Source organism: Loa loa, assembly GCF_000183805.2.
Source record: "Loa loa unplaced genomic scaffold supercont3.56, whole genome shotgun sequence".
NCBI lineage: Eukaryota > Metazoa > Nematoda > Chromadorea > Rhabditida > Onchocercidae > Loa > Loa loa.
In genome coordinates this window covers 44,724-70,150 of record NW_018108236.1, presented here as the reverse complement: position 1 = coordinate 70,150, position 25,427 = coordinate 44,724, and the positions used below count along the sequence as shown (strand labels likewise).

Sequence of the window (25,427 nt, the reverse complement as noted above, 5' to 3'; positions counted from 1 at the left end):
ATGCTTACGTGGATGTAAGATCCCTGAATGACCAGTAGGGAAATAATGAAGGGAATAATGAGATGAAGATCGTTAATAAAATGCTGCTTCAATATTGCAAAATTTAATTGTCAGATGGATTAGTAGACAAACAAAAAGGAAAAAATTTTCTTTTTTTTTTTTTTAATTTCATAAATGGTGCATATTTTGTCAACATCCTGAGGTCTAATGTTGTCTGTAATGAATGACATTGTTCAACATTTTAACATATGTGATGCTTGAATATGTAATTGCTTTTGGGTAACAGTTGAAGGATTGGTGGATGAAAAAAAGTTATCAGATATCTGGGCATATAAGTAAAATTCTTGCAATTCTGTAAATTTCGAAATATTATTAAATTTAAGATAGTTTGTTCATTAGTAGCAATTCTTGTTGTTACTCCAACCATAAAATCACGACATTTCACTGTTGACGATAACCTTCGAAATCTGTTTTCGATTATCAGTTTTTCTACAAAATCAATATGAATTAGTCAGAATTTCAATACACTCCAGTTGTTTGTTGTTGTTCCAAGCGAACTTTCTGTTATATTTCTTGATTTTATTGTGCATTTTCTTATCTGTTGTCGCATTTGGACTTCAAGGGCAGTTTGATATCAGCTTTGTCAATAGTGACATTCTACCACTTTCTTATTTAAAACTAAGAAAGGGAACTTTGAGTTTTAACGTCTATGGTAAACAGGACAAATTTCTGAATGTTTCATTAAAAAAAAAAAAGTCACTTCTATTTACCGTATATTTTATTGAAAATCTTTGTTTTTATGTCATTGTAGGACAGGCAACCTCCAACAAACTTTTAAAATTACGGTTAACCTTCACTCCTCTATCCATTCATAGCTTTCTGTTACATGCTGACTGGATAAAACGTATGCAAAATATGTGTGCGTGTATATGTGTGTGTGTGTCTGTATGTATATATGTGTGTATGTATGTGTATGTTTGTATATGTGTGTGTTTGTGCATGTGTATACGTGTGTTTGTATGTGTGTGTTTGTGTGTACAATATTTCACGTACTGGTTTTTGTCTAAGATAACTTTGAGCAAAATTCTGTGGTAGAATCGGTGGAGAAGTGAACTGGATCGGTATGCACTGCATTATATCCATTGATTCCTGTCCTTCAGCGCACAAACGCAAATTAATGCATGCTGAATTAAGATGATTGATTGGTGATGAAAAACCCTAAATTTCCTTCGTAAAATCATAAATTTCGCTTATAGGTGGGGAAGGAAATATTCCAAGAAATACATTGAAAAGCAAAATTTTTTCCTTTTTTTTGATAATTACCTTTTCCGGATTTCCCCAACTTTATTATTCTGAATTCATATTCTCTTCATTATTCGGCAGATTACATTTTTCTGTTTTAGTAATCTAGTTTTTTAGCTATATTTGAAAAGATTAAAAATCTGCAGTACTGAAGAAGTGAAATGAAAGACTGTGATGAAGTGAATGGAATGGAAAAAAGTTTTACTTATGGTATGAGCCCGAAATCACCAGAAAAATCATCACCAATGGAATTGAAGGAAGCTGTCATCTACCCGCAACAATTCGCAAAAATTTTTATTCCAACAAGCTTGAAATAAAACTTTATTCTACAGAGCACCGAGTACGAATGCTCTAATGAACATATGAAGAGCAGTGTTTGGATTTAAACTTGTTTGGAATTCATATTTTATTGACGAAATTTTCAAAATTTGTACTTTTTTTTATCCTTCACTTTTGATTTACAAACATAGCTATCGTATATTTGAGAATTATCCTTGTAAATTAAAATTCTAAAGTATTTTATGTTACCTTTCTCTTCAAATAAGGTAGAAATTCAGCGATATGGTAGCTCGTAACTTTATTTCAATCCATTTTTAGATTAAATTAAATTAAGTGAAGAATTTCCAAAAGACACTATTTCCTTTTTATTTCTATACCGTCGTATTTTTTGGGCGGCTCTTTTGATTGATAAGAGCTATTCATTTTTAAAAGTTAATAGGTTTAGAAGAAAAAAATATGACGTATAACTTCATGTAATTCATGTAACTTTCTACAGACTGCTTTTCTTTTCTTTGGATATTCTCTACATCTTACCTTTCTTTTTTAAAGTATTTTAACGGAATGCTAATTCCGGTTCATTTCAAGATTTCCACTTCTAAAGTTTATTATGGTCATACCTGCTATGATCTTCAAGTGATCCTGCCAACAATTATTTTCTTGTATGACAATTTACGATAACTGTAGTTCATCGCTAGAAAGAGACTTTTAATTGGACAACGTTAAGTTTTTGTCTGAGATGCAACAAATTTAAACAACGATAAATTTAACAGTTAACAGGCTTGGAAAAAAACAGCGAAAATTTAAATCATCAAATCTCTGTAGCAGCTTTCCCAACAAACAGTAAAAAAACTTTAAATTGAGAACTGAAGTCTGAAATTAAGGCATGAGTAACAACTAAGTTCTAATTTGAACTGCTTTTGACTGACGGAATAAACATTTACAAATATGATTCAATGTTGCTGTGCAGGAAGACGATCTAACGTACAACAGATTTCCTCAATGTCAGACCATTTTGTCTTTTGTAAAAGAATATTTGTTCATTGACTTGTGACGTTATTTACACATGGAAGATGAAATTTTTCAAGAATAACAATGTGCATGAAGCTAATTGTAAACATTTCGCCCTAAGGGAAAAACATTTTTAACGTTCATTTTTCAATTATTAGTGTAAATTGCATTTTGCAAGCAAATCGCCTTGCAAAGTTTTACTTTTTTGAACAGAAATATGCCCTAATTGAGTTAACACACAAAAATTTCCAAAAAGGATAACAAAAATCTGTTCAGTTATAATGATATTTTTTTAATGATTTAAGAAATTAAATGATATCATTGGTATTTTGAACGAATCGAATACATATCATTTCTTATTAAGTTTCCATTCTCTCTTCTGACTTTTCCTACTGGATTTATTTTGATTTTTGCTTCTTCAATCGATTGATGTTCAGTTAGAATGAGCAGGATACTTAATTGGCTCTCAAAGTGGGATAAAAGAGTAATTTGAAGTGAAGGACGTTTGTGTGAATACTTAGGGTAGTTGTAATAATAATTTTGGGACTTTTGTACAGGGAAAAAAGATCTGCATTAAGTGAATACGAAGAGAAGAGTGCAAGGAAACATTACCGGCAATAGCATAGAATAAATTATGCAAACAGAATTTGAATTATTTTTCACTTCAACTATTAGTTTTCATAAACAAAAATTGTGTCTTCCTTTCTCATTTTTCCGAATTTGCTTTTTCAGAATTTGCACTGAATTTAATGAAATGACTGTTTTTCGGAAATCATTCAATTTTTGCCTTTTCTTTATCTGAATAAATTATTTTTGGGATGTTTTATAAATTATAACTAATTTAAAAATTTGTAGTTTCATTCTCAATAGAATATGCGGTTTTTTTCCGGGTGTGGTTATTGGACATGAAATCCAGAATTTATTCGTTTTGCAGATTATATGTATCAAGGTACAGTAGTGGTGTGGAATACTTGATTACTATGGCAGATGATGATGTGCTGAATATGCAAATTTTCATTCCCGAGCTTCATATTCAGGTCAGTTAGAAGATTTTTTATATTTTTCTCGATTATTCGCACCTTATGTAATGCAATACATCTGCTCTTTCATCAGTAATAATTCACCTTGAGATATTTGGGATTCTGAGTTTGTGGAAAAAAGATATTGATAGCAAAACTGTGTGCAAACAAGCTGACAAGGGTAAACGATAGTTAGAAAACTTTTTATCAAACACATAATATACGCCTCAGAACATAAATTTATGTTTGCGAATGTATGAAATTAATGGTAAAATGAATGTTTGACGACTTTGCTTGACAGGTTATCGGCTGGTTTACACGTAGAAGTAATGTTATCAGTTAGTCACAGAGCATGATTGAATCCTTTTTGTTTGTTTGCTGAAGCGAGGAAATAGTACTTTGGCATATATTTCCTCTTTAAAATTGCTTGATCATTGATGATCATTTTGTATCTTTTATCAAAAAGCAAAAAAGTCATACAGTATCAATTTATGCACTATGCATGTCTTCAGATATATAACAACCTCTATACGGTATTTACCTTCACAAACAAATACAGTTCTCTTCCACGCTACATAATCTTTATTCTACAAAAAACAAATATCTTTAAAATGTCACTAAATTTCATTATGTTGAAAATCCTGTATGAAATGTATGTTTAAATTAAATTTCTTGCTGATTGATTGTGAAATGGAAAGCATTGATGTGGAAAATTAATGAATTGTAGAAATGTTTGGTTGTGAATCTTGATGAAAAAGTTTGGGAAATCAAAGGACGACTTGTCCAGTCGCTTCAGAGTGTAAGTTGACATTTTACAACATTTTTGTTTTCTTTCTTTTCAGTCCTTTTTTTTTATTCGATTTAATAAAACATTCTTGTTCTTGGCAATCTTCCTGTTAAAATTAACATTTCTTGATTATTTCCTTTCCCATTTTCACAAATTCCGGTTAATTATGACAGACTGTCAAATGCGATTAGACTGAAGAGCATTTCGCATTGTTCATAATAGCTCAAAGTATTTTAAAATAATTTCATCGATGATTTACCAAAATCATATATATGTTAAACTTTTTTCATAAATTTGATAGCCTGAATTTTGGACAAATTCTGCATCTTCCCACAAATTCATCATATAACCACTCGAGAGATGTTTGAAATTTGCATAAGGAACAATGGCAGTTGCAAGTTAAAAATTTCCGTAACCTTACAATTCTTCTAAGTGTTAACAGTGGTAAAGAAGAGGTGATGAATAATTTCTTATCGGATTAAATACGTTGCAGAAGCTACCTCAGTCATTCAATTACGGCTTATTTCTACCGCCTTGTGATGGTCGTGCCGGCAAATTCTTACTGGAAGACCGTTCGATACGTGAATACCCATTTCATGATTGTGTCCCTTATCTCGAGGTTATTTTCGTGTGGCATCTTTTTCAATTCTAAGATAGAGCAAAAGCATTTATGATCTAATCAACAGTTTAATAAGCTTTAATTTCTGAGATTTTTATTGCATCTCAATAATTCCTTAACTATTACACAAATGTCCCGGTTTCCACAACCTTGCTTACTTGTTTAAATGAAGAAAATGAATTGAAAGAAGACTTTTATCATTCTTTTTCAAAACTTTCAGCACTGGCAATAATAAAACAAATTATAAACACTTGAAATGAGTTATATCACAATGGTAGACTTTTAATGAAATTTTTACTTTTCACTGAGTTTTTGAATTGAATTCTTCAGAAAGGTAAACAAAACTTTAATTAACAACCATAGCCTTTCATTTAAGCTCAAATACAAAAAGCGGGTCTACAAAATGTTGAACATTGATGAAAAACAGCTGGAAAAATTAAATACAAAGGTAAATTATTTTATTTAGTTGTGAAATTTTCTTTTTTATTGAATAAATGGAAGAACAGCATGATCTATTTTGAATAAACATTTCATCCCTTTCTATCCCTTAGTCGCATTCATCTTTCACCTTTCAGTCAAATTTGAAAAAATTCATGAATCACATTGCTCTTGGACAGCTAAAAAAGATGGAAGAGATGTGCAGTGCAGGATTCGATCCCAATTTTCACGATAATGAAGGAAAGACACCATTGACGATGGTATGCTCATTACCGCACAATGAAAATTTTATTAAAACGCTGGTAGAACATGGAGCTCATGTCGATTTCCGAAATAGTGATGGACAGGTAATATACTGTAGGATTATTTTAAGAGAAGCAAATGGCGAAGGAGAAGTTTAATCATGATTAGCTAAAATATGATGCCATATATTGTGATCTAAATGAAGGCATAGCTTTTGGTATTGGGTATAGAGTCTTTTGGAACTGAATCAAAATTTGAGGTTAGATAAAATGAAATGAGTTTTGTTTATGAAGTTCGCTTGATCATTAAAAATGTCTCATATTCTATAGAAACTAATATAGATTTTATTAGTAAGTTCCAGTCTACAAGTGATTCTATCATATACCATATCATAATCTAGTCATATGGCGTGCTTTTAAAATACTAACGAATTAAAGTTGTGTTAAAGATATTCCACAGTACTGTTTTGTCCTGATATTCCACATTTATAGACAGCAATGCATAAGGCAGCATATTGGTCCTTGGCAGAAAACGTGAACTGTTTGCTAGAACTTGGCGCTTCACCAAATTACCGTGATCCACTTGGCCTGACACCACTCTACTACAACATGCTGCAAAGTAGTTCGAAATCATCGATAGCCCAAATGTTGCTTTATAATTATTCAGATATTAGTGTAACTGATTTGGATGGAAATCATGAAATACATCAGGTTTGTACTGTTATCGCTGTCACTGTTTATTTATTATACATGATTTCCAGATTAGTTCCTCTTATTCGTTTGTACTCAGTTAAGATTTTATGATTTTCCTGATATCAACACAAAATTTGTTAACGCTGTGATAGTTTCTTGAAAGGAGGGACTGCGATTCTCTTCAGTAGAGATATCCATTCTTTGACTATCGTATCATCCTCAACCACATCGGCAAATTTCTTAAAAGTAATTTCAGAAATTTTTTTTTTTAATTATCAATACTTAATCAGAAAATAGGTGGCACCATCTCTGTTTGAATGGGAACTTGATCTTATATAGAAGATGCACAAAACGATCACTAATCTAGCTAAGCGGTATCTGCATTTATAATAAGAAAATGAAACTAATAGAATCGTTGATAATTCCCGGAGAGAGAACAGAAAGTTTCGTGAACCATATCTGATACTTGCCTTCTAATCAGTAATAATTTTCTTTAAACACTACTGACTAAAGAGATTTAGGTCGTTTTCGTGAGTGAAATAGCGTCAATTACCTTACCTTAAGTGGGAGGACAGTTTTTTTATACCTGGACTTTTTGTGGTTTAAAAAACGTTTCCGTTCTGTTCCTCGACTAATGTTGATATCCATTGTAGTATCAGTGCGATCGTTACCAACTCTTACCAACCACTATCTTCTATATTAGCCAATTTCTCATATCATTATGTAATTTTGCTATTATCATCCGAACCAGATAACCGGCATTTCCCAACAAACTTTTTTATTTCCCGAAAACCAACAATTTCTGTGGAAGTTATTCACCTAATCTTATTCTGCTAAATACGTGAGGAAAAGTGCGTCTAACGCAGCTTTTGTTATTCATCAATCTAAATACTCTTACCAAAATTTCACTTTTTGCATATCTATTAAGATATAACACTGTTTATTAATTTGCGCAATAGTTTCGGTATTACAATCCCTTTACGATTCTTGTCGAATTATATTGATTCTCACACCGCCTCGATCCTTAACTCAAATGCAAAACTTATGCCTTGAATCCTTCCTTCCTAATTGATTGATCCACTCATCAAATGTAGAAAAAGTAGTCAGCATTTATACCTTTATAATGAATAATTAACCATTCTGTCCACCAGTAATGTTTATTTTGAAAACAAATTTTTCAGTTTCAAATTAAAAGTTAAATTCACTCAGGTACGAGAAAATTACAGTAACAAGCTTCTGTTTGTAGTAGTCACCTTCGAATTATCTTCTCCGCCAATCGATATTCTCTACGAAACTCCTTTGATACTTCAGAAAATCTTTTAGAGATCAGAAGAGAATAGTGCGAAAATTTAGACTGTATATGATAATTTTTCAGTTGTGGAAAGAAACGTTAAAAAGCAACATTACCTATGCAATATCATTCCTATAATGAATAACATAAAGAGATAAGAATTAAGAAATAAGATAGTCGAGACCAAGATATATTTAGTTTATTATCTCAGGATTTGTTAACGGAGGAAAAAGTAATTGTTTTGTTAATTGTTTACGAAAGAGGTAGAGAGGCAGAAGTAATTCGAATTTTGAGGTATAATTGAAGTAATCCATGTAGAACTATGGTTTCCTCTCAGATCATTAGAATTAATATTCATCATCTCAGGAATTTCATGGAATTAGGAGGATTGCTCGACCAAAGTATTACAGTCTTTTAAGACATGCTTTATGTTCCAACCATTAAAAATATTGAGCAACTTTCATAAACTGGATTGAAATACTTAACTGAATTCCTCGTACAATTATTTTTATTGTTTACTTTTCTAATTCATTTACATTTATCCTTCCGAATCCAATCATCCTGTATCTTCAATTTATTTTGCGAAAAAATTCAAAAATTCGAAAATTAGCGAAAATTCTCCTTTTTAGGCATGCAAGAATGGTCTGGTGCAACATGTTGATTATTTGATATATTATGGAGCTGAAATTAATGCTCAGAATGTTAACGGAAATAGTCCACTTCACGTTTGTGCCATCCACAATAAGTAATTAGTTCTGATTTTCTTTCGCTCTTCTCTAGACTGTGTTTGCTGCACCCTATTTATAAAACATGAAATTTTTAAAAATTTGAATGAAATTAAACATGCACTCAACAAATCAAATTTCTGTTGATCTGAAAAGAAACGAAAAATAAAATAAAGCACAATCTATTGTTAACAGTTCGAAAAAAAATTGAGTTTTATTAGCTGAAAAATTTTTTAGACCCAATTGCGCACGTTTACTATTGTTTCGTGGTGCTCATCCGACTATTGTGAATAAGCAAAGCCAGACACCGTTGGATGTGGCACAAATTCTTGGCTCCCATGAAGTAATGAAAGTTATTTTGAACCACGACCCTCTATCCACTGGTTCGTTAACATCTCTGAAGATAAATTCCGAATCGTTTTTTCAAAGATCTTTGCTTTTGTTTGAAGTCTAGCATATTTAGGATCCATCAACCTTTTCATGTCGAAACATTTTAGTGCCCTCGGTTCCTGTGATACTTGCTTGTAGTATGATCGAGATTTTAAAAATGAAGGAAACCATTTGTCCACTCCTCGCTCCATCTTTAGAACAAAGACCTGGGGAGCACTATTTTCTCACACCTTAGTTTTTGTCAGAACAATCAACAATAATGGTATTGGGAATGGTAAAACTGAGTAAGCTTCCAAATCACTCCATTTTCAGTACCCTATAACGTGAAGCCAACCTTTAATCCCAGAAGGCGTTCATCAATGCTACCTGGTCAACGAAGCTCAAGTCATTCATCACTTTGTAGCAGCGAATATCGATCTGTGGTAAAATTTTTGATAAAATAATTTCAATTCTACATCTTTTTTCTTTTTTTCGGTAAGTTTTTTTGATAAAAAATAATTTCTCTACATTTTTTTTGATAAAAATAATTGCATTTTTCTAAAGCTGGAAAATGTGATTATTTGTAATCTGAATTACATTTTCGTTATCAAACTTCTCGCTCAAACTTTTCTGACCCTTTATTGCTGAACAAAGTAAGATAGTTTGAAAGTTAATAACTAAATTTATTGATGGCTTCCAAAAATATCGACTTATTTTTCTAGATACCGGCCAGCCCGACACCAAGCCACGTGTCAATATCCAGCTATAAAACGTGTCCAGGAGATGTTAGTGGTGGATACAATACTATGCGACGATATCCGGCTTACCCGCTAGTGAAAATCAGTGGTTTTGAGTACGCCGCTTTTATTCGATTAAACATTCATAAAACCTTCCTTGATATTTATCTTATTGAGGTTTTCGAGCTGAGCTGATTGAATGATGTAAAAACAAAGTGAAATACAGAAACCTTTTCCTCTGAAAAGATGCACATCGGTCAATCAGGCGCCGATATTCTAAATAATCGAAAGTCTGGAGCGGATAAGATGAAACAATTTGGTGCTGGACGGCTTTCTGCACATCTTTTATTGTGCCATTGGGCATTGTATTGTATTGCCTTGCTAAGTATTTAGATACATAGGTTAGGTATAATGGATGCATCATAGTAAACAATCCATTGGTTCTTTATCGTTCGGTAAGAACATAGACTTATTTGACATAGGCGGAATAGACTTATACAAATTATGCAAAACCGATTTGGAAGGAGGAAAAGGATGAATTGCTGCTTTACAAAGTAGGCAGGCTTACTGGGTAATAATGCAGGATTGAGCTCGAAAACATGAAATAAGAGGACTGTTCAACATGTATATCATGGATGTGAATTATCGATTTTTGGACAGTTTTTTATAAAAACTTTTTTACACACAAAAACGAATCAAAAAATTATGTAATCCCAAGACTGTTCTTAGCTAACTGTTTGTTTGATCTGTGAAGTAGATAGAGCAATCTCTTGAAAGTTTTCATTTACTCATTTCATTCGGCGGCATGTTCTGTTTGTAGGGCGAACATACCACGCACTGTTGTAATACCGCGAGATGGTAAAGGTGGCTTCGGATTCGTCTTACGTGGCGCTACAAGTTTGTCTTCACCATTATTTGCTTGTATATATGTGCGAATATATGTTACTTGCATGCAAAATTAAAACAATATGAATTGAGCAGGGAAATACAATCACTAACTGGAATATAAATTTCAGATTAAAACAAGTACAGACTTTGAAATATTGAATTTTGAAAGAAATTGAAATGGGAATAGAAGGAAGAAAAAGTACTTTAAAATCAAAATTGATTTTGAACAAATCAAAGCCAAATTCAACTCCTAGTTATTTAATCTGCATTGGAAAAGTTAACTACTTACTAATACTTTCAGAAGCTGGAAACTTCACTCCAACGTTACTGAATCCAGCATTGCAAAAATTCGAAGGGATTGACCTGCAGGGAATGGCCATGAAAGCAGGTCTAAGGCCCGGTGATTTTTTGCTTCAGGTGAACGACATTGATGTGCGTAGAACACCACATGATCAAGTCCATAAACTGATACAGTCTTCGGGAGACACTGTAACGTTAAAGGTGGGTCGAATTTACTCTCAGGAAATCACAGACTAAACTTGAATGACTTTGTTACTATTGGCTATCTTCTAAGAGAGTTGTTCCGGATATGGATACAAGAAATAAAACAAGAAATAAAAACAAGAAATAAAAATATTTGCAAAAAGTTGAACACTGTTGAACATGTTGAACACTTCAAACAGAGTTGCTTTTCTCTAGTATTTGAGCAGATTCCCGATGTCTTCTCCTCCAGTTGTGTCGACAACGCTTACCACTACCAATTGATGAAGAATACTGTTACCAAAGACTAAACTTAGTGCTAAAATGCAAATCATATCATGACAAATTTTTACTTATTGACTGGTAAGAATAGAATGAGAAACACAGAAATTGTTGTAGAACGAAGCTGAATCATTCAAGTCGCTATTCATAAACAGAAACTGAATCAATGAATAAATTTTTTTAGAAATTTTATTCAGGTGATTACTATTGACCCTGGCTCATTCACTTTTCGACCCGCTCGTACGATGCCGGTGAACATTTCTCGTACAGGTCGGTCATTTTCAAATTTCAAGCTTTCTAATTAAATATTAATGCAAGTTATTTATATTAGATGCGGCTTGTTGTTTTAAACTATAGAAAGCACGTATTATTTATTCTTTTTACTATTTTGTCTCAGATATTCTCCTTCGTCTGTTTTTGAATGTACGAGAGAGCAAAAGGTCATTGCCTCGCACCGCCTTGTGAATAAAATTTTTGTTTGGATGGTTGAAATGAGCGCAAAAACACCAATTTTAAGATCATCTTAAGGTCTTTAAATTTTTAAGACCTCATTATAAGGTTATCCTACTCAAGCTAAAGTTTCCGTTGATATAAAAAATCATATATGAGCAAACATGTTTGTCTTTTACGATTGTGCTTTATAATCAGGAAGAATTTGATACAAAATGCATGGCAGTTTGTTTAAAAGGTAGCAATATATGATCGGATTAATTAGCAAATGGTTTCTTATGGTCCTTATGTAAAATTAGTATCTTTTAGGAAAATATTGTAAAGAATTCTGTTGTGTTAGCTGTACTTTTCTGATACTTACTTTCACTTCGTGAATTCAAAAGTGGTATATCTTCAAATTAGCATGTTTCTGTTGTGCATGTAGACGCTTATAGTTCTATAATATAGTCCACCAACACTGACACAGCACAAAACGGACATCAGCTATTCGTTACCACGTCGAAATTATCGCTTCAACGGTAAATTCATTTTACTTTATCGTTTTGACCGGATATTCAAAACTCAGCATCCTATTCCACTGCAGAAATCACAATAAGGTTACTTTTCTTCCTGAAGCAATAATGATACATCTCTTGCAGTTCGATCAGCTTTGGAAAAAAAATAGCTTCAAAAACATTTCTTCCAAATGATTTGGTACTGTTCTTCAACAGTCACTTTTATAACGTATCTTCTCACAGAAGCCTATAATGCTAGTCCTGATATCTATTAGCCTGAAGTGAATTTACATAACAAATGCTTGGAATTACCTGCACCTTTGGTGTTGTTTTCGTTATTTGTGTATGTTGCTCCTGCCTTTTCTTGATTTGAAATATCAATTTCACTTTTGGAGGATCATGAAGGCAGGTGTGGATATGGAAAAATTATTTAAATTAAACAGAATGATACTATCCTCAGTCCTCAATCCTGAAAAGGTAAAGAAGAGTCGATTATGTTGCATGTTCAGCTCCATGTTCTATTCGTACCTTCGTGGGTGGGTGTTGTTTTTAAGTATATGATGTTTGTTTAGTCCCCGTTTATTTTGAAAATTGTGAAGTCAAAAAATGCTTGTATGAATTTCGAAATATTTCTAATTCAAAAGTTCTTGCTGAAAAAAGTTGAAAGGTCAACATTCGTATTGCTTTATCTTGCCTAAACTGATATTTAAAGCAGGAAAATCCGCATTTAAAACCGTCCAGAATTACTTTATTATCATTCGTGAATTTCAGGTTTTATTGCTGTTTACCAGAAGTCATTTCACATTTCTTCATTTGTCACTGGAATTCATTATCTCCTAGTTCTTACATCGGATATATTAATTAATTGGCAATAGTAGATAAATAATAATGTTAAATGAGAGTTCATACCACTAATCTCCTTATTGTTACATTTTGTAGGTAACATAGGTGACATGTACGGCTATGGCAGCAGTATGTTGCCTTTGCATTCTGCTAAATCGGTAGAAGCGTTAAATCAAAGCAATTACGAACGTTTTGCGTCCGTAAAACAACGAATCAGTGGTTCTAAACGTATTTCAATGGAAGAATTGGAACGACTAATGGAACGGCAGGGGCAGGGGCAGGGTACCTCGCAGTTTCAACCCATTCCCATACATGAGGTCTTTTTATCTCTCAAGTTTCATAATTTTTTGAAATAACACTGCTGTTTTATATTTTTCACATTGTACCGTTCTATCCTAGAAAACATATTTTATAATTTTGACATCTATTTCTTTCTAAGCAATATATTTAAATATGCCGGAATTTGTTGCAGGATTCACTATCAAACGGAAGTGGTTTGAAGTTTAGTTCGGTGAACGACCTGAAACGTTATAAAAAAGGTGGTTTACATCGAATGGTTTTACCACCAGTAATTGACAACGATCATTGCATCCCTTCAGTAATGCAAAGCTTTAATTCTTCACCAGGTTATTATTGAGTTTATCTTCCCTTTCACATTGATTTTCTGAAGCCTTCAAGGATTGATTCAAGAAATAAAAGCACATAACCCGATAAGGTTTTTGCTATTTTTGATCAGTGTGTTATCTGATCTGAGATATTGATTAGTGTTAAAAATCACTGGTTATGTTACGTAGAAATAAAATATTGTGCAGAAACGCAATAATTCATTTTTAATATCTGGCTGCTGGTCTCTTTTCCAATCTTATTTCGTTCTCCTTCATCATAAATTTTAACTTATGATATTTATGGCAGAATTTGGTGTCTCTCGGTAACCTTTCAAAGTGTGGTATTTACCGCCCTGCGCCTAATGCATATCACCTCTCAGCTCCTCTCATCTTTTGTGAATGATTAAGTATTTTAGACGCCCTTTAGTTATTCACTGAGCAAATCCAGACTGCTTTTTTTGCTCCTGTTATGTCATTCACAAGCTCAAATTTCAGTACTTCGGGAATATTTTTAATTTTAATTTGAAATAGCCTTTTTGTAACACAAAAGTTAATTAATTGTCTCAATTAATTAAGGAATTTTGCGCGCATTTTCATCTTGGCCCTTTGTTACAGATTTGACTCGATCAGTAAATGATAAATCGCCTTCACTGACTTCTTTTGATGGACAAGTCAACCAACTTGGCTCTGTAACTTCTCAGAGCACTTCAGACTATTCTCGCCCTTTCAGGTCTATCGAACGACCCAAAACACCGCCTCCTCCACCACCTCCTCCATTGTTTGATAACTTGTCAGTATCGTTTTCGAATGATAGTAATACTTTGACGAATAGCATACCTCCGACAGTGTCTATATCGTCCATATCAAACACTTCTCTTACAGGAACATCAGTGCCTCCACCTGAAATCGAAACGACCTTCCCACCACCACCACCCCCGCCTCCACCACCGCCTCCACCACCACCTCCTCCTCCACCACCACCTCCTCCGCCTCAATCTTCTGGAAAAGCAACAGCAAAATCTGTGGTATGCATTCATATAAGACTCCAAAATTTTGTTCGGACCATCAATTAAATGGGTATTATCCCAGTAAACGAGTGTAGACGTTTGAACAGATCGGTTATTTTTGACAGTTTGTTTTCAGTTATGTTGGTCGTTGCGATAATCCAGCAGACAGTGCTGATTAAATCCTTCTGTAAAGGACGAGAAGTTCTGGATTTTTCCGTGAAAAACTTTTCGATTTACTCTTCTAAGATTTTGTAACCATAAATGGCCTTATTCTTTTGAATGAATCGAGCTAATTTTCAGTCTTTTAAAAAGGATGTTGAACAAGAAGAATCTGAGTCAAGGGAAAGGGGAATAGCTGCTATCAGTAGTGAAGTACTGTCAACGGTGAAACTAAAACCTACCTTACGACGTGAACCAGCTAACTACTGTGGGACCATACCACATGGATTTGATTCTGATCTGCGTAATGCACTAGCAAGAAGGAGAGGCAAAGCAAGCTTTTTTTACAGAAAATCATGAGATTTCTTGTAATATAAACCTTAATTATTTTCTATTATACTTCAGAAAAATTTTAGATTGCCCAAAGTAGCAGTAATGATGCATCGAAAAAAGTTGTTTTCTTGTTGGAGAATCCTCCTGTAGCTACGGTTATCAGGTTTGGTCTCCTTTAGTCTACTTCAAATACTTTCTAGTTTTCGGAACTAAACTATGGTGAGGTACACGAAGTTGTCCTCCACAGATGATTCGACTCTAGAAATACGAGAGCAGATCGACCTTTCAGGACGAGGAAAGGACATTCTGTAAAAGTAAATGATTTTGTAGCAGCTACGGTGGATTAAGTTTGTGCGAATCAGTCCGACAAAATATGTCAAGTTCAACAAAATGGGAAATCGGGAAATCAGAGCATTCTCCGACGGGCATTGCAACGAAGAAAGACAGTGGGTGAGTTGATCTGCTAAAATACTTATGTCTTCGACACCTTAAGTTATGCCGAAATCAAGGTGACGGCTATCATACTTATCATCATCTATTTCGAAAAACATCAGTGTTGAGTTTTGCAGCTTTGACTGTTTCTTTCTCAGGCTATTCGCTTTCAGTTATACATCGTCACGCACTTCGCTTGAACCGTCAGAATGTGGGGACGACATCGGATCAGTAGGTGCTACCGTAATCGCGATACCAGGATCTGCTCAAGCAACTACTAATGTGGCTGTTGCCAATTCAGCATGTCATGTCTCTTTGATTAGTAATCAGTTTGACGAAAATTGTGATTCTGCGTATACCAGACGAAGCATTTGTTTACCTCAAATACTACCACCTTCTCTGCCACCTCCATCCGTTCAACAGCGAGCGCAACTTATCAGCGACCATGATTCGGTAGGTAAGAAAAATTTTGGGTCTTGGGTCTAACATGCCCCATTTATCTTCAGTGTACCATTCAATTAGTTATACTTAACTTTTTCTTTATTTTCCTCTCGCATGCTACAGAATGCAATGAAATCAAAAGCTTGTTCATGTGAAAATAAATTATTGCATGTTTATTTTCCAATTATTGCAGAAAATCTTTCCGGAACCACTGCTTTTATGCATTTAGCAAATCAGTTTTGTCTCAGATTTGGAATAACTTTCCAAAACTCAAATATTAATACAGTCTTTTTTCTACAAAAGGTAGTCCTCTAGTTTTTGAGCGATCTATTTTTGGGCGATTTCAGTTTCCTGTTTTTTATTTTCCTGGAGGAAGGAGGTCAAGAGAATTTGCTAGGTAAAACGAGATTTGAAACATTATATGTTTTGAAATTTTCTATTCAAGTTAAACTACTTCAACGGTTTTACGACCTATATCGGAGATGATATCAGGCAAAAATTTGATTAAAAAAGCGTAGTGCAAGTGTACTTAGACTGGCTTATCTTAACACACTTATACTTCTCGATATTTTAGGGTTTAATGTTTCACTTTTTTTCACTTGTCGGTAAAAGAACTCCTTTGTTCAATTTATCTGGCTTTTTCTTACACTCTCTGTGGAATTTGAATTTCTCTCCAGGTGAGCTTGAACTCCACGCTGTCGACGTTGAGCGGACAGTCATCATCGGACCGTCAACAGCGGACATTTGCCACTACCCTGTTGTCTTCAATATCTCACACTAAATTCTCAATAACTCCACCGATTGATTGTAACGATGATGAGCCGGATAGTGGTACCGGGGACTCCGATAACGAGGTCGCGGCAGAATCCAGTAAGCTGCACAGAAATTTATTTCATCGGTGTTGTATATGTATGAAACTTTGTTCCTGTCTGCTTGTCCATGATTCTCTAGTGTTTCGATTACTTAAATATTTTTCTACATTTTGGAAGTTGCATTACGGTTTACATAGTTTTTTCATATTGCACAGTTTTTGGACATAAACTCAACGACCGTTTTGCAATACTTCTTATTTATCTTTTTTAAGCTTGCAATTTTTTTTAAAACGATTTACCTCTCGGCACAATTTTAGCTTCTTTTTAGGCAAATAACTGCTTCTATTCCAATTGCCGTACTCCTTCGTGCTTTTGTCTATATGACAATTTGAAAATGGCTGGTTCCCTTAAATCGTTTTTCTTTCCGCCACTCACAATGCTTTATTGTATTTTAAAGTGGAAGATTTAAAGCGTCAAAAGTTCCTAATCTTATTTTCAGTTTAATTTGATGCAGTGATAATGTTTGCAGGTAATCACACAAGTCCGTCTGTGAGTAAAAATTTTATCGATAAGCAGGTGGCAAACTGGACAACTGATGATATTATTGCATGGCTAAAAACACTGGGTCTTTCGGAACATTCCCGGAAATTCCAACAGTTTCGAATTAACGGTGCTCATCTGTTGTCTTTTGATCGATCATTGTTAACGCAACTCGGTGTCACACGAATCAGTCATCGACAACTGATTGAACGGTCTCTGAAAAGTTTGATAGAGCAATAATTAGAATGTACCGAATTAACTGTTGAATGTGGTAAATAATCTTTTTGCATTCGCAGCATATTTCTGATTGCGGACCGTTGGAATTTTGATAAAGTTGATAATTACAAATATTTGCTTCAGACGGGAGAACGGTAAGCATGGGAAAGAAAAAGGACAGGGGAATATTTTAAACATTATTTCAAATATGTTTCAGTATAAAATTTCCTTTTTCATTTACAATCAGTTGTATGCAAATTTGTTTAAGTCAGAAGTGGGAAAACTGTAGGTTTTTTTTTTTTTTTTTTTGTGAGATATTTGTTCAATCTATTCGTGTATTTGTGTAATTTCTAAATACCAAATCTATAAACTAATTGTTTTTACTTGTCCCAGTCCCGTTTTCCTTGTAATGTTTTATTCCATTTCTTGTTCGAAATATGGAATGGATGCATATTCAATTTGTTAAGTTAGCAGTTTTTCAAATGAATTACTCGATCGTTTTCCTATTGTATTGCCGTTAAATAACAAAATCGAAATTGAGAATCATAAAAATATTCCTGTTTTGCTGAGCTTTAGGAGGAATTAAATTTGTGATCCATGGGCTTTTACATTCCTGAAACGGACTGCACAACTTCGTCCAGAAGGGCTTAAAGTCTGGAATTCCATAACTGCTTACTTACTCTTAACCTTGGAAGTATATTGAGAAATAGCGTGTAATTGTTCGTCGCTTTTAAATAGGCTTATAATATTCCATTTAATCCCTTTCTGTGACTCCCTTACTTTTAATTATGTTTGTAACTTAATTATTGTAACAGTCCAATACTCAGGCACAGTTATCTTTAAGGAAATTTGTAGCACTGAGTTTTTAAAGTTGTCTAGAGTGGATCTGGACAATATTAAATTCCCGTCTGGTGGTTTTGTAGAAATTTTATCCGTTTTTTCTTTGTCAATTCTGTTAAGATTTTGGAGTTTTGTATTTGAATAACCCTGTTCCTGAGATATCCATAAAGCTCTTTCTTTTTCCGTTTATTATTGCACCGGAAATGCCATTTTTAGCCGTATTTTTGCCTATGCACATTAATATAGAAAATCTTTAGAAGAATTTGCTATTTGACGAATGCTCCAGATAACTCAAAAAGGGAAGTTTCTTGAAAAAGCTTGATTTGTCTCAGTGATTTTCGAAACAACGGGAAGGAGCAGGGAGAAAAGAATGAAATGGACGCGTTTATTTTATCAAACAATTTGCAATTTTCTAGCAAAAATAATTCAACTAGTCGAAATTGAGATAATAAAAATATTGGAATTAAAACAGGTTATTAGATAAACGTAGTACTGGAGTGTTGATCAGTGCAATTTGTTGGTTTTCTTCTAATGCACGGGAAAAATATGCTTGCTAAAGTATTCATGGATATCACAATATGCTCAGCATCCTTCGGTATTGTGCAACATAAGGGAAGAGTTTGTATTGCTAGATTGTAAAAAAACTTTTGTTGTGGAATTTTTGACATGTGCGGTTGACTTCTACCTTATTGCGTCTTTAGTAATATCCGCACTCACTTTATTATTTGTTGAAATGAAATGAATGAGCTGGCACAGATATTGCAGTTGTGTATAATTATCTGCTTAAATCGCTGTACTATATCACTGTCACCAAAAGAAAGCAGGGAGCAGTGTTTAACTGTCATCGGTTAAAGTAGCAACACTGTATCACTATCATCGGTAAAAATCATGGTACTGTATCACTGTCGTCGGTTAAGCCGTGACGGTGTTTAGCTGTCATCGGTAAAAATTGCGATACGATATCTTCGTCTTCACTTTGTTTTGCAATACATTATTTCGCAACAATTGTTATCGACTAAAGTCTTTTTGGTGTTCCCAATATTTGTCTAAAAACTAGTAGTTTTTAAATTTTAATCAAAACATATTGGTTGTAATATGCGGAACTTGTTATTTTGCCAGCTGATAAATCTTGCATTTGTGTTTCAAGTGTATTACATGTCAGTGCATGAAATGATTTGGATTATAATTTGAATTTTCAAAATTTTCTTAGTTCAGTTCGAAATTGTGAAAATGATATTTTAACTTTGTCAGGCTTTTCGTTAACTGTATGCTATTATTAGGTTTATATTTTGTTACGTATTGAATCAAGAAGAGTTGGCGGTCTTCGGCAACAACATGTAATTGGAGTCTTATAAACTATCATTCGCTGACTCAATGATTGAATTTTGATTGTTTATCTTTTTGCTCATATTTTTCCCTTTTCCGCTTTGCTCACCAAACATATTCAATTCACGCATGTTTATTAGTCTCCTGTTGAAGACTCATTTTCGAGTTATGGTAAGACTGTCTAACGCGATAGTTGATAGAGTTAAGATCGTTTTATGATATGTTAGTTTCCATAATCCATGCTGTATTCTGTGATACAATTCAAAATAAAACTTAGATTTCTGACTTCTTTGTGCTAATGGGTTAAATAAATTTTGTGAAGCATTTTGTTTAGTGTTTAGGATGCATCAAAACAACTATATTTCATATAGTTGGAAAGATTTCCGAGTATGGTAATGGTAATATTCATAGTACATTTCTCTGAGTTACATCCCCGAAAGTTACACAAAATAATCCTAATATCGCGGTTGTAATAATAAGCGCTGGATGACATATTTGGAAATGAATAATGGTATGTAGAAGAATGAAGAAATTTCTGTAACAGTTTTGCTGCAGAGAGATTTCAATGCATTTTTCTGATTTGCAAATCTATGTAGACATCTCGGCAAGTTTGTTTGAAGAAAACCTGCTCATTTAAGTTCGGATCTTTAACTATCACTTAATATTTTGTAACCTGAATATAATGGAATGGACCATTTGGTACTATCTTTTACTGTTAATTCAGTACAATCAGTAAGTTGTTTCAACGAAAATTACTTGTGGTTCAGCGAGTTGTTTCCTTTCTATTTCACTTCATTTTTATTTACATGAAACAACTTTTTCTTTGGTATACCAGGAATGAAACGAGGCTGTGAGTGCCTAAAATCAATGATACAGCAAAAAACAACGGCATGCTGGAGTATTGAAGAACGACGGACGTGAACAGTTTTTCTCTTATTCTTATCACAGGTTAGTTTGTCCTTAAGCGTGTAGTATATGTGATTTTTGCATCTATCAGTGAAGCCTTTGGACTACTGTCTTTGTATTACAGTGAGGCTTTAAATGAAACTTTCGGCATAATACCGATCCAGCTTCATTAAGCTAAAACTCAACCAAGCTAAATCTTAGTCACTCCGCACATGTATGCCAACGACAAGTATAACAACGTATAATTAGATAATTTCTCTTAACTTAGAGGGTAAAAATATGGCATTGAAGAAAAAACTATTTGCATATTTCGCCGTGAATTTGTCGCAACTAACCGACGACAATGGAACAAATAGTATTTGAAGAGTATCATAAAATACCATTTATTCCATGTAGCTTCATGAATTGACATTGTGAATTTAACTCAATATGTTAGTTTCTCCTTGAACCTAATTTACCACTTTGTTGTTCTCCCTTGTCATATATGATTGAATTTACTCCCCCATAGAACAATTGTCTTTGTTGGGTTGCATAATGGAAATAAACTAATTTCCCAACCACTTACAGTAGGCTCTCCATGTTCTTCAAAATTTACATTTATTATAAAAAAACTGAAAAATCCGTTCAAAATACTTCGAAACTTATATTATCTCTGGATCTCTCTCTTTGTGTGGTCTTTGCTCGATATTTACAATTGTAGTTCAGGATAAATATTCAAGAAGTGATAAGTGGAAATCTTTGTTTGCTTGTTTAGTCTTCAAATTTTAAATATCTTGCTTCCTCATAAAAGCAAAATGTTTCAACCCTTTCTTCATGTTTTAGCTCTTTTTTCTACTTGGAAAGTTCGCTTTTAAAATTCAAATAATTTCCATGAAAGGGTGGAACTGCAAACCTCTCTATACATAAAATTGGCACTGAACTACATTACTGTCATCAATTAGTCAATTAGTTCATATGTTTCCTGTTTGACATACAAATCAGTTCGTAAATCACTAATCCACCCTTTCGACCGCTTACTTGAAGAGTTTGATCGGTGTGTTCAAATTTGCCATCGATGTTGTCATCGTTAATTCTGCACTTGCATTGGTATGACTCCATCCCTTTGTTCATCTTTCCATGTTCATCTCTTTCCAACCATCTCTACTGTCTGAAGCACCGATGATTTGCCGATCTCTTCCTTCCACCCACCCTCTACTCGCAATCGGAATCGGATCGTATCGCGTTTCTCACACTTTCCTTCCAAGTTTATCACACTCTTTTCACTACTACAGCTCGCCAATCAGCCAACCGACCACCTTCGATCGATTTGTACAATTTTTAAGCAAACGTTTCCCAACTCTGGATCAATTCAAATAACCTCTCCCCTTCCCCCCTCCCTTTCCCCTACCATAAGATTTTGTCGTTACTTGCGCCTCAATCGCTTTCCCTCTGATTTCTGTAAGCGTGAAAATTAAAATTTGCTATTTGACGTCTATGCCTATCTACTTATGATCGGTTTGATATCAGTGAAGATTGCCATATGCGTCAATACAGCACCATCAACTATGCAAAGGCCAAAAGCATTTATGCATTTAGCGATGAATTGTGATTCTGTTTTCAAAACTGATGGCTATTCAGTTTATACCTTTAAATTAGTGGGACATCTGTCAGCAGATATGCTATCATATTTGTCCGCTTGGTCCACTCATCCCAGAGAACTTCGTCTTGAAGAAGCTTAATGTGACTGTTGCAATTCGCACATGTTTCTGAAATAATTTATAACCAACCGAATACATCTTTCAAGTTACATTACGGAGTGAGATAGATTTCCCAAGCATTACTAGTTTTTTTTTTTTGCTTTTTTCTGTCATAGAATATGAAGAAGGATGGGCTTTAACTCAAGTTACTTGAAGTTTCTTTTTTTTCTAAATTCATGTTGTAGAATCCGCAGAAATGCACAAACAATTATGAAGTTGATGAAATTTATGAATTTGAAACTGGACATATAAAAAGGATAAAACTCAATTTCCGAACTTAAGGACGGTATTAACGCTACTAATATCAATTTTTATGGGGTCTTCCTTACCCTATATTTCGAAGTATTCATAAAGCAATTCTTTATTCTTCAAGAATTTTCTAGTTATCGGATCAGTAAGTATATTGGTAAACAAGTAAAGAATAGCTAAGCAATATAATAGCTAAGCATGTAACTTGTTTATATATTATACTTCTGCTTACCTGTAATCATTATCATCACTGAACTGCTTGTTGTATATAATCACTCTCCGAATCCTCTGCTGGATTACCTCGCTGTTTCCAGTGCTTGCTTTGGAAACTTGCAGTGAGCTGAATAGTTAGTTCATCGTAAATTGCGAGTTGGTATCGGCTGTACCACTCCCTTTGTTCTGTTCTCCTTTGCAGATAAGCGGTTCAATTCATTTGTTACTGCGTACATTTCTTTCGGCGTATCATGTTGAAATTTGATGAAAATGGCTGGAGGAAGGACCGGTTTCTGCTCTGGTCGAGGCATCGCTTTTTGTCCATTTACTTCTCATCGTCCATTTACCAAGGAAATCCATCTTTTTTTTCTTCACATGCAATAACTTCTCTGCACTAACAAAGTCGAGTTCAAATACTTACTCAAATTCTCTGAAATGAATTCGAAACTTAAATAATTCGTTATTTCCGAGGAAAGTTTTAGCCAAATCCTTGATTATTTCTTTTGTACATCCCGTCCCAGGTCCATCCTTTTCTGCTTGTAAATATGGAAACAGTTATGGATGTCGTCCTGGTCAAGTCTGAAAACATATCATAGAAGGAATTTTTGCGTAATTATTTCGAATTTCAGTTGTCTTTTTCTTCAGTCTTCGGACATTATTTAACTGGTAGAGAGGAAATTAATTCGAAACTTTGTTATTCGATGTTAGGTTGGTTGTTCATATGCTTAGACATCTCTGTCTATAAAGAAAGGATATATCGTTGCTTTGCGGAACCTGTTTCGAGCTATCAGCTGATGACTTATGGTGCTGTCGCTGTCGTTTAATAGTTTATAAACTACTGAAAAATTACAGACAGGATTTTTGCATGCTGTTGAGTGGTCAAATTCCTTCTGTCATCGTTCTGCTCTTCAGTTATGTAATTTGAATGAAAGTAATTTTTTATGTTGTTTGTAATTGTAGTGGGAATGATTGTAATCCGTCAAGGTAAAACAAAGGTTTAGTTTCGAGTAAAGATGGAAATCTTGAGATTCCATGTAGACCAAATTTATTCAGTTGAAAGATTTCCCACATTCGGCTGCTGAATGAAATGCATTCCGTACTTTTCCGTAAGCGTGAGTTGATGGAATTCATGGGAGAGAGAAGGTTGCAAATGGAGGTGTTATTAGTTACAGCAGAAATAGGAAAGAAGAGAACTTCCTATCTCTTCTCTGCTTTCCTCATATCTTACCTATTTCACATTTCAGGTGCTTCACGTTTGTCTGTTTTTTAAAAGTTGCTTTTCGATACCTTTCCTTTCTCACTATCCCATGGTCTTTATCACTACTATCTTTTCTCTTGTTATACTGTTTCTCTTTCGAGTCTGCAGTTTCACATCTTAACAGTTGATATAAATTTCCCTTCTTTACCTTGATAAAACAATGATGATTGGGCATTGGGAAGACACATATGCGCCTTTTCTTATTCATATTTCTCATCTAACATAATGAGAAACGCTGGAAATGAAATTTGTTAACTTCGTTGACATCAACGGTTCATTTAATCATCATTGGAAACATTCAACAATTTTTGATATTTTACAAATTAAATCCAATTCTACCAGCAAGTCTGACGTAAATGTGACAGTCCCTGTTCCACTTGTCTGTATGCGCCATCCACGTTAAGAGTAGTATTTGTCAAACGATCTGGATACTGTGATGATTTGATTCTAAGCAGGGCCAGAAAATCATGAACAGGACTAACGGTTGTAAAAATTGAAGATTTCCGTTTACGATTTCCGGTTCGTCTGCTGTTCAAATAGTTTGCTTCATATTTCCTAATCGGAACTTGTGAGTGGAAAATCTTTGGGGGAAAAAATAGGTAAATTTTTGAAAATCCACAGGTTCACGTTAGCAAAATTATTTTCCGATAATTTTGGAGCAAATGTTTTGATTCCTGTATATATATATTATGATTCCTATATATTAATTAGTTTAGTTAATTTATGTTCCGAATTTAATTTAATACTTGTGTTGAAGTGAATCTTTTCGATAATTAAAAGTGATGATTCGAACTATATATCTTTCTATATCTTCAAGCAACTTTAGCAGATGTAATAATTAAATATATAACTGAAAACACTGCTCGTATCATCAGGTACTTTTTAACTCGCTTTTGAATGAGTGCAAATTTGCTCTTTTTCTTTTCGCAGTAATTGGCACATTGACCTTTTAGAGTGTTTTCGCGTTTCGGATTCCCATTTCGGCATTATACATATTCTCAATTAAATCCATTTGTGAGTCAGTATTTATTACCATTTCTCATAGATATCTTTTTAACTTTTTTCAATTCCCAATTATCACGAACACTTCCGGAAATTCATTTTTAGTTGGTACTTCACCAATGTACCGGGATTCTTTATTCAGATTCAAATTAGATAATTCGTTATTGATTTCTGGTCCGAATCTCTTTATCGACTTCTTCAAGAGAAATGAATCATGATTCTTCTCTAAAAATTGGATTTGTTTTTGTATTTTAGTCTGTTACCAGAGTTTTCCAGAACAGTATATTTACAGTTTAAGCAAGCCGTATGGCTATTTTTGAAATCAGCTTTAGGCATGTTGTAAGTCATTGCTCCTTAAGTAGTTTTGCTTTTAAGAATATTTTCGAAGTTTATGCTCATTCTTATA

General features: G+C 33.8%; 4 protein-coding genes across 4 annotated transcripts; 2 read left to right on the top strand and 2 right to left on the bottom strand.

Moving 5' to 3' along the window:
• Positions 1 to 882: 882 nt before the first annotated feature.
• On the bottom strand, positions 883 to 1,143 carry LOAG_01009 (hypothetical protein; the record flags this gene model as incomplete). The annotated part of the gene is made up of 1 exon (XM_003136549.1): positions 883 to 1,143. The coding sequence occupies one exon, from the start codon at positions 1,141 to 1,143 to the stop codon at positions 883 to 885; it is 261 nt and encodes an 86-aa protein (XP_003136597.1).
• Positions 1,144 to 3,517: 2,374 nt separating this feature from the next.
• Positions 3,518 to 17,675, top strand: LOAG_17270 (hypothetical protein). The gene is made up of 22 exons (XM_020449930.1): positions 3,518 to 3,626; positions 4,336 to 4,407; positions 4,889 to 5,014; positions 5,391 to 5,462; positions 5,590 to 5,799; positions 6,187 to 6,405; positions 8,308 to 8,423; positions 8,641 to 8,786; positions 9,106 to 9,215; positions 9,495 to 9,625; positions 10,330 to 10,406; positions 10,699 to 10,898; positions 11,357 to 11,429; positions 13,043 to 13,263; positions 13,419 to 13,572; positions 14,167 to 14,576; positions 14,859 to 15,050; positions 15,134 to 15,213; positions 15,381 to 15,500; positions 15,656 to 15,939; positions 16,601 to 16,793; positions 17,265 to 17,675. The coding sequence occupies exons 1-21, from the start codon at positions 3,570 to 3,572 to the stop codon at positions 16,702 to 16,704; spliced, it is 3,174 nt and encodes a 1,057-aa protein (XP_020306463.1). The 5' UTR covers positions 3,518 to 3,569; the 3' UTR covers positions 16,705 to 16,793; positions 17,265 to 17,675.
• Positions 17,676 to 23,031: 5,356 nt separating this feature from the next.
• LOAG_01008 (hypothetical protein) lies at positions 23,032 to 23,762 on the top strand (the record flags this gene model as incomplete). The annotated part of the gene is made up of 4 exons (XM_003136548.1): positions 23,032 to 23,050; positions 23,407 to 23,579; positions 23,614 to 23,692; positions 23,722 to 23,762. The coding sequence occupies 4 exons, from the start codon at positions 23,032 to 23,034 to the stop codon at positions 23,760 to 23,762; spliced, it is 312 nt and encodes a 103-aa protein (XP_003136596.1).
• A 592-nt stretch (positions 23,763 to 24,354) lies between these two features.
• On the bottom strand, positions 24,355 to 25,369 carry LOAG_01007 (hypothetical protein; the record flags this gene model as incomplete). Its single annotated transcript, XM_003136547.1, has 3 exons — positions 24,355 to 24,574; positions 25,105 to 25,246; positions 25,285 to 25,369. The coding sequence occupies 3 exons, from the start codon at positions 25,367 to 25,369 to the stop codon at positions 24,355 to 24,357; spliced, it is 447 nt and encodes a 148-aa protein (XP_003136595.1).
• Positions 25,370 to 25,427: the final 58 nt, after the last annotated feature.